This window comes from Gastrolobium bilobum, unplaced genomic scaffold (genome assembly GCF_033153095.1).
Source record: "Gastrolobium bilobum isolate Gb01-03AN ecotype WA unplaced genomic scaffold, APGP_CSIRO_Gbil_v1 utg10593, whole genome shotgun sequence".
Classification (NCBI taxonomy): domain Eukaryota; kingdom Viridiplantae; phylum Streptophyta; class Magnoliopsida; order Fabales; family Fabaceae; genus Gastrolobium; species Gastrolobium bilobum.
The window spans coordinates 139,468-155,393 of record NW_026895851.1 but is presented as its reverse complement, the minus strand read 5'-3'; the positions used below and the strand labels follow the sequence as shown (position 1 = coordinate 155,393).

Genomic DNA, 15,926 nt, shown 5'->3' with positions numbered 1-15,926 from the left:
TAACCTATAAAAAAATTAATACGGGTCAATTTTGGGTTCGTAGGTTGACAAGCGACACAACACGAATTTTTCATGTTAGTTCTTGTCAACCCGATCGCACATGAATTTGAAAACTGGTTGACCCAAACACGAATTTTCCGTGTCGTGTCAGCTGGTCGCTTTGAAAATTGTCACCCCTACCTATATGTGACATTAGTAAAGAAGATATATATTTCTGCCAAACAATTGCTCTAATACCAATTGTTAGGAGATTTGAAAGGAGCCCTAAATAGGGGAGACCACTAACAATGGACTAAATAATGAACCCAACATACAAATAAGTGAGTCTGACATTACATCTCAACCCAAAACCTTAAGGAATTAAGTTTATGGGTCTTTTCACTTATATTTTCCTCTCTTAACTCATTCTTAATTGATGTAGGACTAGATTACTTTTAAATCACACTTGCATTTCAAACATAAGTGTACTCTTTTAGTATAAGCAGAAGATGTGAGTCCTAAAACTATGAACTCTCTCTTAAGCAGAAGGTTCTTCGACTATTCATGGGGTTACCAACAAAGAGTGAGCGAGTCTTGGTTCCTGTAGAAACAAGATATGTTTTGATGATCCTGATGAAAGGATTGCACCCTAATTTAAGATGAAGATGGATTTTGAGCCATCATGATCCTGATAAAAGGACTGCACCACAGTTCGAGATGAAGACAGATTTGGAGCCATCGTGATCCTGATTAAAGGATTGTACCCCAATCCCAAATGAAGATGAATTTGGAGAACCTAATAAAAATGATTATCAACTCAGATAGGAGCTACTCGGTCAATGCGCTTCGCTTTTAGAGAGTCTACTACAATAGTCTGGCAGCATAAGACAATGTACCTGTGACTTACTCAGCCATCAATCCGATCTAGAAGAGGCAAAATCTACCTTCCCAAAAAAGTTAAAAAGGCAAAACCACCTCCCCAAATGTAACACCCCGTTCTAGAACCGGTTTGTTAACATTGCTTTATGATATTAAGCGCAGTTACAATCACATTGGTTCAATTAAAAACCCGGAGAAATTTTTCGTTTTCCTTTTTAAAACTTACTTGTTTTCCTTTTTAACAACTCCGAGTTTGAAATAACCAATTGCGTGACCATAACCTTATACTTTGCGGAATAATCAAAACTAAACTTAACATCATATCATTATTTTGTTCGAGTTCAATACTAGAATCTCTTCACTTTCTATTAAATTGGAATTTCTATACTTACTTTATAGTTCTCACCTTCCAATATGTTATATATCTCTTCGTTATATACGCGTAGGTTCAAACCGCGCTCAAATCGGAGCACCGTAGCCCAAGTTATGAACTTTCTACGTAACGAGTGTTGAACCCACTGTTTCCGGCGCGATTAGCGTGAAAATGGCGCAATTAGCGTGAAACAACAGAGTGTTTCCCTGTATTTGGCACGGTTAGCGGAAGACTGGCGCGATTAGCGCCAGGAATACGTTCCCTCTCTGTCCCTTGGCGCGGCTAGCGCCAACACGGCGCTAGTAGCGCCAGATTTCTGGGGACAACACCAAGCTTGAGTGTTTTAACCCTAACTAGAGTTGTACACATCCAAATTACAAAATCTTGGTCTCAATGGAAAGCTAAGAAAAAGATCTACCACTTCCATTAAGACACAAGGGTCCAAATCTATCATATAGGATACAAAAATTGGACAACAAGATGGAATATCTTTACCTTTACTTGGATTTTCAATCTAAAGGTCTTCTTTCACCTAATTGACAATCATATAATTCTTTCAATACATGAATTCTAGTCTTTCAAAGTACTCATACCCTAAGAGAAGCATGCATAACATTTCCTCATACATATATCTCCATTAATTACAATATTACAATACGTCTTAATTACAATTCATGGGACTTAGCTACAAAACACTATGATCAACTCCTTGGCTCCCATCAACAAAAGAGATACCAAAGGAGATGAGCATAGGCTAAGTCCACCAAAATAAAGCATGACATACATATAGCAATTAGCTTTCAAATGTAAATCTTATATATAGTATTACTACATGTCATGTATAATCCAAATATGGCCACTTGCCACCACAGGCTCCTGCAGCATTCTTTCCTGAAAGGGGGTCCCCACAACATGGGGTGAGATATACGATTATATCACAGTAAACCAGGGGTCCTTGGAGCATCTCTCCACCCCATAGTTCAATAACAGTGTAATAGCAATAACAATAATAATGCAATAAATACATATCCATGCAGTGTGTAAACAAACATCTCCAGGAGAAATCCCTCGAGCTCTCAAGCTGTCCTAAGGATACTCAGATGCAAATAGTCCTACTGGCCAGCTAAACTACCAAGTATGAATTACGCATCGTCATGCAACATACCAACATAGGGAAACACCATCCTCTGTCACACCAAAGCATACACATACGTATAACAAAGCATTAAACTATTTCATTGCATTTATATACACTATCACAACCACTACTCAATCAGGGCTTGGTGGAATAATCAAGGGAATTACACCCAAGGTCCGAAGGCTTACCTCAAAGCTTCAGTTCAACCTTTGTTCTCCACCAACAGGTTCTACAACCAGTCAACTTCGATTTCAAGCTATAACTTGTAAAGTACACACCTACATCAAGGTGTCACAGCATCAATCATGCAATCCCATGAATATTTAGATATCCATCAATACCACAATAACTCTACATTATAACTTAACATGAGCTTACCTATTCCAAAGAGCTAATCAAGCTCCATAGCTTGCTCCAATGGTTGATCACTCACGGTTGGTCCAAATGCCTCAATCCTAGACACCACATGGACACACTTATTATTCAACCCAACCATTGATCATAATGGCAGGAAAACCCACAATCAAGTATCATATTCTTGCAATTTTCAAAGTGTAGTCATATAACTATCTAAGCTCATTTTCACCGATTAAATGTCATTCCTAGCATTTTTCATAACATATACTAAGTCCCAATCCTCCTAGAACATAGCCAATCAACTTACATTATCATAAAACTTCAAAACACTATTCATCAAAACCTAAATCATGTAAAACTCAAGGAATTTGTGTGAAAGAGAGTGGAAAACTCACCACAATGGATCACACAACAAGGAATGGTTGTTCCTCAAGCTTCCATGGAGGTAGAAGCCAACAAATCCCTCACTTTTTCCTAAGGTTCAGATTTTTGGAGGTTGAAATCTCACTCCACAAAGACTCCCACTCAAAACCAAGCTTTGATTGTGAAAGAGGGAAATATTTGGAGTGGTTTAGGCTTTGGAATGGATGAATTTGGCTAAGGTTTGCTCAACCTAGGGTTTCCCCCTTTCCTTTCTCTTCTCCTTCTTTCTTCCTTCCTTTCTTTCTCTCTTCTGGCGCACGACGGGTTGGGGAAGGGATTTGGGTTCTTTTTTTGTGTTGTATAGTCACTTAACATAAGTTAAGTGGGATCAAGTGGGTATTAGTTCATCTATCTATTTAACTCCATTAATTACCAAACTTTACCCAAATGTCTGGAATGTTTTTCTAGGAATATTTCCACTTTTATTTTTATATTTTGGGTACTTTTGTCTACACCCATTTATACTCCTTAATGTTTACTGAGTACACTTTTTACCTCAAAAGTGACCCCAATTCCTTTAATTAGGTCCTATACTAAATTTTACTCACTATTACATGCTTAATTATTCAATCACATTTAATTTACTAATTAATTAGGTTAGGGCTATTATAGTCACCCCACTTTTTTGCGATTTTGTCCGCAAAATCAAGAACATACCTGTCCTTAAACTCAGGATATTGCCGGAGAAGCTCGTCTTCCCGCTCCCAAGTGGATTCTTCAGGCGTCCTTCCTTCCCATTGGACTTTCACCATAGGAATGGATTTATTCCTCAGCCTCTTCTCATCTCTTTCGAGTATTTTCAGTGGCCCGACGGGAGTTTTCAAATTTTCCTGAATCTCAACGTCATCAGGTTGCACCACATGAGAAGAATCAGCTACATATCTCCTCAGCTGAGAAACATGAAATACATCGTGCAAGTTTGATAATTGAGGAGGTAAGGCAAGCTGGTAGGCAACCGGTCCTACCCTACGAAGAATCTGGTAGGGTCCAATAAATCTCGGACTCAGCTTCCTCACTCCAAGGGCTCGTCCAACACCCGTAACCGGCGACAACTTTAAAAATACTTGATCTCCCTCCTCAAACTCTAGAGGTCGATGCTTGAGATCATCATAACTTTTCTGGCGATCTCTTGAGCCTTTTTCAGACGATCTCTAATCATTTTAATTTGCTCAGTGGTTTCCTGAACAAAATCCAATCCAAATCGCTCTGTGTCCCCAACCTCTGACCAGCAAGTAGGTGTCCTACACTGGCGACCATACAAGGCCTCGTAGGGAGCCATACCCAGACTAGCATGAAAAATATTGTTATAGGAAAACTCAACCAGCGAGAGATATCGATCCCATGCAGTACCCTGCTCCAGGGTGCAAGCTCTCAACATATCCTCCAACGTCTGAATGGTCCTCTCAGTCTGACCATCCGTCTGTGGATGATAGGCAGTGCTCAGTCTCAACTGAGTGCCAAGAGCCTCCTGCAATGCTCCCCAGAAGCGAGAAGTGAACTTCGGGTCCCGATCACTAACAATGCTCTCAGGCACCCCATGAAGCCTCACAATCTCCTTCACATAGAGCCTAGCCAATCTCTCAGCAGAGAAATCTACCCGTACTGGCAAAAAGTGTGCGGACTTTCTCAATCTATCCACAATCACCCATATAGAATCATAACTAGCCTGTGTTCGCGGCAAACCCACTACGAAATCCATGGAGATACTCTCCCATTTCCATTCAGGAACATCCAGAGGTTGCAACATACTAGAAGGCTTTTGATGCTCAATCTTGACCTTCTGACATACGAGACACTTAGAGACAAATTCGGCAATATCTTTCTTCATACCAGGCCACCAGAAATTAATTTTTAGGTCCTGATACATCTTTTTAGCTCCCGGATGGATGGTGAATTGTCCCTTATGGGCCTCTGTCATTACTTCTTCTGCCAACTGTCTAGGTACGACAATACGACCCTGATATAATAGTATACCCTCATCATTGCAGGATACACCACTCTGACCTTTCAGTCGTTTAGCACTTTCATTTTGCAGTTGAGCTTCTTTAATTCTGGTCATCATTTCATTTTCGATTCTTGTAATTTCGATGCCACAAATTCTGCATGGAAAGACTTTAGATAATTTCATGTCTCTGAACCTCTCAATCACATCATAATCTCTCATCATCATGCTAGCTACGCTCACAGATTTCCAGCTCAATGCATCAGCTACAACATTAGCTTTGCCGGGATGGTATTTCAATTCGAAGTCGTAGTCCTTTAGGAACTCAGTCCACCGTCGTTGTCTCATATTCAACTCATTTTGATCAAACAAGTATTTCAAACTCTTGTGGTCACTAAATACTGCAAATTTCATTCCATACAAGAAATGTCTCCATTGTTTCAGCCCAAAAACAATTGCAGCAAGTTCCAAGTCGTGGGTCGGATAGTTCTCTTCATGCGGTTTCAATTGCCTCGATGCGTAAGCTACCACCCGCCTATCTTGCATCAGCACACATCCCAATCCCTTTTTGGAAGCATCGCTGTATAACTCAAATTCACCTTCCGGATTAGGAAGTACTAACACCGGAGCTGTTGTCAATTTTTCCTTAAGATTTTGGAAACATTCTTCGCATTCCTGAGTCCAAATAAATGGAGTATCCTTTCGGGTCAAACTGGTTAATGGCAAAACCATTGCAAAAAATCCATTTATAAATCTCCGGTAATAACCGGCCAAACCCAGAAAACTCCTTACTTCCGTTACAGTCTTGGGTCTCTCCCAATCAATAACTGCCTCTATCTTACTAGGATCAACCGCCACTCGATCAGCAGAAATGACGTGACCCAAGAATTGCACTTGAGAAAGCCAAAATTCACATTTTGAAGGCTTTGCATACAACTGTTTCTCTCTAAGTACTTGCAACACAGTTCTCAAGTGATTCGCATGTTCTTCCTTACTCTTGGAATATATCAGGATATCATCAATAAACACAATCACGAATTGATCCAGAAATGGTTTAAAAATGCGATTCATATAATCCATAAACACCGCCGAAGCATTAGTGAGTCCAAATGGAATTACCTGGTACTCATAATGTCCGTATCTAGATCGGAAAGCAGTCTTCGAAATATCTTCCTGCCTAATTCGGATCTGATGATAACCCGACCTCAAATCAATTTTTGAAAAGACCCAAGCACCCCTCAACTGATCAAGAAAATCATCTATGCGAGGGAGAGGATACTTGTTCTTGATGGTAACCTTATTCAACTGACGGTAATCAGTGCATGATGTAACACCCCGTTCTAGAACCAGATTGTTATCATTGCGTACGGCATTAAGCGCAGTTACAATCACAATGGTTCAATTAGAAAACCGGATAAATTTTCCTTTTTAAACAAGCCGGATTCAAATAACCAAGTGTGTGATCATAACTATATATACTTCGCGGAATAGTGGGACTAAACTTAATATTATATTCTCATTCTACTTGACAATACGTCGTTAAATGTCTTCATCACTTTAATTATCAAATTAATTCTAAACTCCTTTTATTATTCCAATCTTCTACTATGTTATATTACTTTTCATTAGCTACACGTGGGTTTAAACCGCGCTCAAATCGGAGCACCGTAGCCAAAGTTATGCATTTTCTAAGAAAAGGGTGCGAAACCTCCAGAACCCCTGCGCCCGTAGCGTGAGATCCACGCCCAGAGCGTGGGAAAACAGAAAGTTGACGCCCCGAGCGTGGATCTGGCGCCCCAAGCGTGGATGCTACTGTCTGATCTCGTAATTTGGCACCCCAAGCGTGAATCTGGCGCCCCAGGCGTCATCCACAGGGCTGGGTGACCCAAAACAAGGTCATTTAACCTACCTATGTTTTTTCACTCATAACTTGAGCTATACTCACTCAAATTACACCATTTTGGTCTCTACGGAAAGCTAAGAGAAATGTCTACAACTTTCATAGAGACATCAAAGTCCAATTCCATCACATTAGGTATGAAAATTGGTCAACCGGACAGGATGTATTTGTTTTCTCAACATTTCCCAATTTAAACAAAAGGTACCTAATTTAGTTTCCAGTTCAACAATCCAATACTTAATGAACATACATATATTAAATTTAAAGTACTCATCAATTACAAATCATGTTCATTACAATTCATGGAACTTAGCTTACAAAACACTATGATCATTCCCTTGGCTCCCATCAACAAAAGAGATGACCAAAGGCATGAGCATAGGCTAAGTCCATTCCAATATACAAATCATACACCTATCAATGGTCTATGAATTACAATCCTATACATGTGAGCTACAAAACAACATGTATAATATCAAAATATAGGATCCTCATGCATATGCTAATCCAAATATGGCCACTTGCCACCAGAGGCTCCTGCAGCATCCTTACCTGAAAGGGGGTCCCCACAACACGGGGTGAGATATACTAATATATCCAGTAAACCAGGGGTCCTTGGAGCATCTCTCCACCCCACAGTTCCATGTCAGTGTAATAGCAATAACAATAATAATGCAGTAAATACATATCTATGCAAAGTGCAATAACATCTCCAGGAGAAATCCCTCGAGCTCTCAAGTTGTCCTAAGGAAACTCAGATGCAAATAGTCCTACTGGCCAGCTAACCACCAAGTATGATTTACGCATCGTCATGCAACATACCAACATAGGGAAACACCATCCTATGCCACACCAAATGCATACACATACGTATAACAAAGCATTACACTATTTTATTGCATTTATATACACAATCACAACCTCTACCCTTTTAGGGCTTGGTAGAACAGTCAAGGGAATTACACCCATGGTCCGAAGGCTTACCTCAAAGCTTCCGTTCAACCTTTGTTCACCACCAACAGGTTCAGCAACCAATCAACTTTGGTTTCAACAATGACTCACAAGTAACACACCTACACCAAGGTTCCATATCATCAATCATACTATCCAATGAATATTTACTTATATCCATTACTACCACATCAACTCTACATATTAACTTAGCATGAGCTCACCTATTCCAAAGAGCTAATCAAGCTCCATAGCTTGCTCCAATGGTTGATCACTCACGGTTGGTCCAAATGTCTCAATCCTAGACATCACAAGGACCCAATCATCAATCAACCAAGCCAACCATTGATCATAATTGCAAGAAAACTCACAACCAAGTATCATATTCTTGCAATATTCAAAGTATATTCATATAACTATCTAAGCTCATTTTCACCGATTAAATGCCATCCCTAGCATTTCTTATAACATGCACTAAGTTCCATTCTTCCTAGAACATAGCTAATTTAACAACATTTCATCAAAACCCCAATTCACTATTCATTGAACCCTAACTCATGCAATTTTCCATGAGAATAAGGTTCAAGGGGTAGAATCTTACCACCAATGGTTGCACAACCAAGCAAGGAGCGTTCCTTGTAATAACCCAAAAATCTTGTACTCGATATTAGCCTAATGAAATGAAACGAAAAGGGATCAAGTCCATATTCAGTGAACGAGTAGCTTTGAATAAGCAACATTAATCCTAAGTTAGAACCCACTTTAAATAAGATAATTAATAACTTAGCCCCATGTGGTTTAAAGCCCAAATAAAGTTAAAGCCCAACCTACTTAAGAATATAACTAAGTTAAAGGATTTAAGCCCAAAGCAATGCAAGCCCATTTTATAAGAAATGGCCCAATTAGTATCTAGACAAAGATCCAAGCCCACACCACTTAGCCTTGACCCAATTACTAATGGTCCAACACTTATTAACTTAATGGGCCCAGACACTCACCAAGCCCAACCCAATTCAAGAATAAACCCTAGGTGAGGTGGCAACACGTGATTGGACAATTTGAATGAAGATCTCACCCTCCTCACATGTCCACTTCGACCTAGCAAAGAGAAAAAGGGGATGAGATTGCTTTCCCCACCTTAGGCGCACTCATGACAAGGAAAAGGAAGCTTCCTTCTTACACACTCAAGCCATGCATGACACAAGTCTTTCCATCTCCCAAGGTAACACATCAAGGGAACATAAACCAAGATTCCCTTCATAAAAGTAGGCTCACTTTCCCTCTTCCCTAGGCGCACAAGTCTTCCCCAATGCATGATTAAAAAGGTGAAGCCACATTTTCTCCATCTCCCTAGGCGCAATAATTAGCATAAAAAGGGAAGACTTGTTCTTACACACCTTATGATGAGTGTGACATACTCAAGGTGATTCCCAAACCCCATGCATTGGGAAGTCCCAAAGACACTCTATCCTAGAATGCAATTATGGAAAGCTAAAAGACAAAAGGCCCTACACATTAACCAACATTTCTTCAATGATGATTAAAGCAATTAACATTGGTACACGCAAAGACCTCTCTCCTTCCCATGCGCCTCACTCCCCAAAATAATGATGACTCTCCCTAACCAAGGCCTGACATGCAAGGACTCTCTTCCTCATGCGCCTCACTCCCCAAAATAATGATGACTCTCCCTAACCAAGGCATGACATGCAAGAACTCTCTTCCCCATGCGCCTCACTCCCCAAAACAATGATGAATCTCCCTAACCAAGGCATGACATGCAAGAACTCTCCTCCCTATACGCATCACTTCCAAGTGATTAATGATGAGTTGGTTTCTAGGTAAGAAATGCAAGAGTCCCTCCCATGCATATGACACTTGAACAAGGTGGGAGATTTGCTAACCCACACACTCAACCTAGACCTAACCCTTCCCTTTCCTAGGTGTGATGATTAGAGGACTTAGATAAAATAAAAGACCCAAGCCAACCGTACGCACTCCCTCACACTCTCAAGATTAGCAAGGAACAAAAGGAAAACAAAGACACACTCTCTCTCCCTCTCAAAGGCTTCGGCCTTCTCCCCAAGGAACAAGCACCCACAAGAAAAACCAACCTCTCTTCCTCCCATCTAAGGCTTCGGCCATTCACATGTTAAGGGTAAGGGAACATCAAAAATAGTTTCTAGCCTCCTTCATCGTCTAACTCGTCGAGGTGGACACTTAGAAGAACTCGTGAAACATAGAAGCAGGAGTGACATATCGGTGGAAGAATCACCATCAAACATCATCCTTGAGGTAAGGTCCCTTAGACTCCATGTTTAAGTTATGATCTCTCTCTTAAATATTTTCGTGTTATAAAGGCTAAAGGAATACAAACCTTATTCCCTCATTCAATTCTTAAGGACTAAAAGAAAGGAAAACCTTGTGGGATTTACATGTTAACCGAAATGTTAGAATGCTATGCATAAACTATGTTGTTAGAATCATTTACTAAGACCTACATCCTAAAGGGGCCGAACCTATATGTGAGTTATAAACCAAGTGAGTTTTTAGAATCATCTCTAAAGTCTCATTATGTTATTAGGACGAACCAAAGGTGCAAGGGAAGACTAGAGACGAACTCGAACTCTTGAAGAATAAAAAGACAAGACCCCTGTGTAAGTGATTTATGGTTGTTGAAGCGGCTACCCTATGGTTGCCACCCCTTTATGTTAAAGTGAGGTTTGACTGCAATATGTTATATGATGCATTACATGATATGTTTGGTTGTTTGGAACTAATGTTTATTCATGCAAGTTTTGTAAGATGGCCTGTGCACTAATACCACAGAGGCAACCTGACGAGGACCCTGGGTATTCGTCCATAAGACCATGGAGAGTAATTGCCATGGCAGGATTGGTATGATGATATGAAAGCATGATTATTTTCCAAACTATGTTTCCAATGTTTTTCCATTCTATTATTGTACATGTTATTATGTGACTATTGCAGGAGTAAGCATCATGGTTTGGAGGTTGCTCCAACTGTGAGTCCTTACCGAGACCCCCAATCTCACCCCTATTTGGGGAAACCCATTTTCAGGTAAAAATGACCAAATGGGTAAGGCAGGGTAAGAGGTTGGTACGAGTTGAAGAGGAACCTGCGCAACCACGTGCAGATAAAGTTGATAATACACCATCCCTTGTAGATAGAGTTCTTACTCTAATATTTGAAAGAAAGCGGGAACTGGCAAACTATATTATGGATCAGGAGATGGAATCCCTATGGATTGAGGGTACACCTTACTAAAGATGCACTAAAGATTTTAATTTGGATGACTGTAATAGACTATGCCACTTAGACTATTTTGAACATCTTATATGCCTTTGAAGTACGATATTTTGGGATGTTTATGTTTTATGGACTATGAATTTAGTAGGGAAGATTAAGTAACATAAGCCACTATCCGCATAAGACACTTAAGTAACTACCTACTGGGTAGTAGTCAACACTAAAATTATGATCATGTAAGTGAGCCCTTAAAATAACGCATAAGTATAAGTAGGGTAACCAAGTAGAGATTAATTTGTAAGTAGACCGTAGACAAAGAAAAAGAGAAACTCATGACTAGAGAAATAGATAAGTTAGGGAAAAGAACGCAACTAATTCCCATTAGTAAATTTTAAGTTAACCACGCTCAAGTACATGGATTCCGCGCATTGAACGTCAAGCAATGTTACACCTTTGATGACCATATTAAGGGTGTTACATTCCTCAAGCTCCTATGGAGGTAGAAATTCCCAAAACCCCAAAATCTCACAAAGGGCCGAATTTTTGAGAGGCAATATCTCTCTCCACAATGCTCCCCACTCAAAACAAGGCTAGGATTATGAAAGAGGAGAAGATTTAGAGTGGTTTAGGCTTTTGAATCACTCCAATCGGTTAAGATTTGCTCTCTCACTCTCTCTTTCCCTCCTTCTCCTTCTTCTTCCTTTCTTCTCCTCTCTGATGCTGGCTCGACGGGGAAATGGGGGGCTTGGGTTCTTTTTTTTTGTTTTATGCCACTTAACCTTATGTTAAGTGGTTTTAATTGGGTATCGGTTCGTCTATCTATTTAACTCCAATAATTACCAAACTTCACCCAAAAGTCTGGAATATTATTCTAGGAATATTTATAATTTTATTTTTATATTTTGGGCACTTTCGCCAGTACCCATTTGTACCCCTTAATTTTCACTGAGTACACTTTTTAACTCCAAAGTGACTCAGATTCATTTCATTAAGCCTTATACTTAATTTTACTCACTAAAACATGCTTAATTATTTAATTACATGTAATTTTCCAATTACTTAGGTTAGGGCTATTATAGTCACCCCACCTTTTAGCGATTTTGTCCGCAAAATCAAGTACGTACCTGTCCTTAAACTCAGGATATTGCCGGAGAAGCTCATCTTCCCGCTCCCAAGTGGACTCTTCAGGCGTCCTTCTTTCCCACTAGACTTTCACCATAGGAATAGATTTATTTCTCAGCTTCTTCTCATCTCTTTGAAGTATCTTCAGTGGCCCAATAAGAGTCTTCAAATTCTCCCGGATCTCAACATTATCAGGTTGAACCACATGAGAAGGATCAGCTACATATCTCCTCAGCTGAGAAACATGAAACACATCATGCAAATTTGCTAATTGCGGAGGTAAGGCAAGCTGGTAGGCAACCGGTCCCACCCTACGAAGAATCTGGTAGGGTCCAATAAATCTCGGACTCAGCTTCCTCACTCCAAGGGCTCGTCCAACACAACACCCGTAACCGGTGACAGCTTCAGAAATACATGATCTCCCTCCTCAAACTCTAGAGGTCGATGTTTGAGATCATAGTAACTTTTCTAACGATCCTGAGCCTTTTTCAGACGATCCCTAATCATTTTGATCTGCTCAGTAGTCTCCTGAACAAAATCCAATCCAAACCGCTCTGTGTCTCCAACCTCTGACCAACAAGTAGGTGTCCTACACCTGCGACCATACAAGGCCTCGTAGGGAGCCATACCCAGACTAGCATGAAAACTATTATTATATGAAAACTCAACCAGCGGGAGATATCGATCCCATGCAGTACCCTGCTCCAGGGTGCAAGCCCTCAGCATATCCTCCAACGTCTGAATGGTCCTCTCAGTCTGACCATCCGCCTGTGGGTGATAAGCAGTGCTCAGTCTCAACTGAGTGCCAAGAGCCTCCTGCAATGCTCCCCAGAAGAGAGAAGTGAACTTCGGGTCCCGATCACTAACAATGCTCTCAGGCACCCCATTAAGCCTCACAATCTCCTTCACATAGAGCCTAGCCAATCTCTCAGCAGAGAAATCTACCCGAACTGGCAAAAAGTGTGCGGATTTTGTCAATTTATCCATAATCACCCATATAGAATCATAACTAGCCTATGTTCGCGGCAATCCCACTACGAAATCCATGGAGATACTCTCCCATTTCCATTCAGGAACATCCAGAGGTTGCAACATACCAGAAGGCTTTTGATGCTCAATCTTGACCTTCTGACAAATGAGACACTTAGAGACAAATTCGACAATATCTTTCTTCATACCAGGCCACCAGAAATTAATCTTTAGGTCCTGATACATCTTTGTAGCTCCCGGATGAACTGTGAGATGACCCTTATGGGCCTCTGTCATTACTTCCTCCGCCAACTGCCTAGGTACAACAACACGACCCTGATATAATAGTATACCCTCATCATTGCAGGATACACCACTCTGACCTTTCAGTCGTTTAGCACTTTCATTTTGCAGTTGAGCTTCTTTAATTCTGGTCATCAGCTCATTCTCAATGCTTGTGATTTCGATGCCACAAATTTTACATGGAAAGATTTTAGATAATTGAATATCTCTGAACCTCTCAATCACATCATAATCTCTAATCATCATGCTTGATATGCTCACAGATTTACGGCTCAGTGCATCAGCTACAACATTAGCCTTGTCAGGATGATGTTTCAATTCAAAATCATAGTCTTTTAGGAACTCGGTCCACCGTCGTTGTCTCATATTCAATTCCTTTTGATCAAACAAGTACTTCAAGCTCTTGTGATCGCTGAATACTGCAAATTGCATTCCATACAAGAAATGCCTCCACTGTTTCAATCCAAAAATAATTGCAGCAAGCTCAAGGTCATGGGTCGGATAATTTTCTTCATGCGGTTTCAATTGCCTCGACATAAGCTACCACTCACCTATCTTGCATCAGCACACAACCCAGTCCCTTTTTAGAAGCATCGCTATATAACTCAAACTCACCTTCCGGATTGGGAAGTACTAACACCGGAGCGGTCGTCAATTTCTCCTTAAGGCTCTGAAAGCATTATTCACATTCTTGTGTCCAAACAAATGGAGTATCCTTCTGGGTCAAACGGGTCAATGGCAACACCATGGCTGAAAATTCTTTAATGAATCTCCGGTAATAACCAGCCAAACCCAGAAAGCTCCTTATTTCCGTTACTGTCTTGGGTCTCTCCCAATCAACAACTGCCTCTATCTTGCTAGGGTCAACCGCCACTCCATAAGCAGAAATAACGTGACCCAGAAATTGCACTTGAGAAAGCCAAAATTCACATTTAGAAGGCTTTGCATATAACTGTTTCTCTCGGAGAATTTGCAACACAGTTCTCAAGTGACCCTCATGCTCTTCCTTACTCTTGGAATATATCAGGATATCATCAATAAACACAATCACGAATTGATCCAGAAACGGCTTAAATATGCGATTCATGTAATCCAAGATAACTTGAAGGCTGATCATAGGTAAGCAAATAAAATCCAGCACATAATCTCGGCCTTCATATTTAAATTCAACATCCTTACATAAAACTGATGTATAACACTCCTCTCCAGTAGCAGTCACCACTTTCATTGGAGGAGAAATATCGTACATTTGTAAATTTAGCCCAACGGCCATAAAATCAGACATACAAGAGTGTGTAGCTCCTGAGTCAAACAAGACTTCAATATCCATATTATCAATATAAATTATACCTTTCACAAGGTTTGGAGCCTTTTCGGATTGTTGACGGTCCATGGTGTATACTCTACCAACCGTCTGTGACTCCATCATAAGTGGAACAACTGAGACAGGAACAACAGTAGCTTGAACTGCCATAGTCCTCACTTCATGCTGAGGACACTGCCTGGAGTAGTGGCCAGACTTTCCACACTTATAGCAAATAACTTCACCCGTAGCACACGTACCTCTATGCTCTTTTCCACATCCTTTACACTTGGGAAGAGGTCCTCTATCAAAAAAATTCTTTTGAGTTCCGGGCTTTATGAATAAATCGAATGGATTATTCACACTCAGTTTTTTACCTTTCATCTTCTTGTTCTTCCAATAACCTGAGCTAGTTGCTTTATTGGCATTAGGTGCTTGGGCCTCAGAGGGCTTCTTGGTCTGGGACCCCTTGTATACTTCTTCTACCTTTCGGCACTGATTCACAAATCTGCTAAACTCTCGGATGTCACAATTTGACATCTTCCGAGACATCTTCTCATTCAGACCCCATTGGAACTTGGAGGTCATCTCAGCTGGAGTGGGTAAGGCTCTCCCATAGTTAGCGTACTTCACCAATTCGTTGAATTTGGCAAAGTATTGATCAATCGACATTGATCCTTGTTTCAAATCATTGTACTCATTCTGCTCATGTTCCCTAGCCTCCCTAGGAAAGTAATTATCTAAGAACAACGTCTCGAACAACCGCCAGGTGATTTCCCGACCTTCAGCTTCTAAGGGTTGCACTGTATTGGTTCACCAATCCTCAGCTTCCTCTTCCAGCATATACACGGAGTATACCAACTTCATTGCATCAGGGCATCTCATCACCCTGAAGATCTTCTCCATAGCCTGGAGCCATTTTGCTGCCGCCATTGGATCATAGCCTCCCTTAAAAGTAGGAGGTTATGATCATAAAGAGTACCAAAACAACAATAAAGCATCAAACACCAAGCATAT

At 40.6% G+C, this 15,926-nt stretch overlaps 1 protein-coding gene across 1 annotated transcript; it reads right to left on the bottom strand.

Moving 5' to 3' along the window:
* Positions 1–2,558: 2,558 nt before the first annotated feature.
* On the bottom strand, positions 2,559–15,842 carry LOC133296413 (uncharacterized). The gene is made up of 4 exons (XM_061495386.1): positions 15,727–15,842; positions 15,538–15,633; positions 14,957–15,417; positions 2,559–2,647 (listed from the first exon to the last, which is right to left on the bottom strand). Exons 1-4 carry the CDS (start codon positions 15,840–15,842, stop codon positions 2,559–2,561), a joined length of 762 nt encoding a protein of 253 aa, XP_061351370.1.
* Between the last annotated feature and the right edge of the window lie 84 nt (positions 15,843–15,926).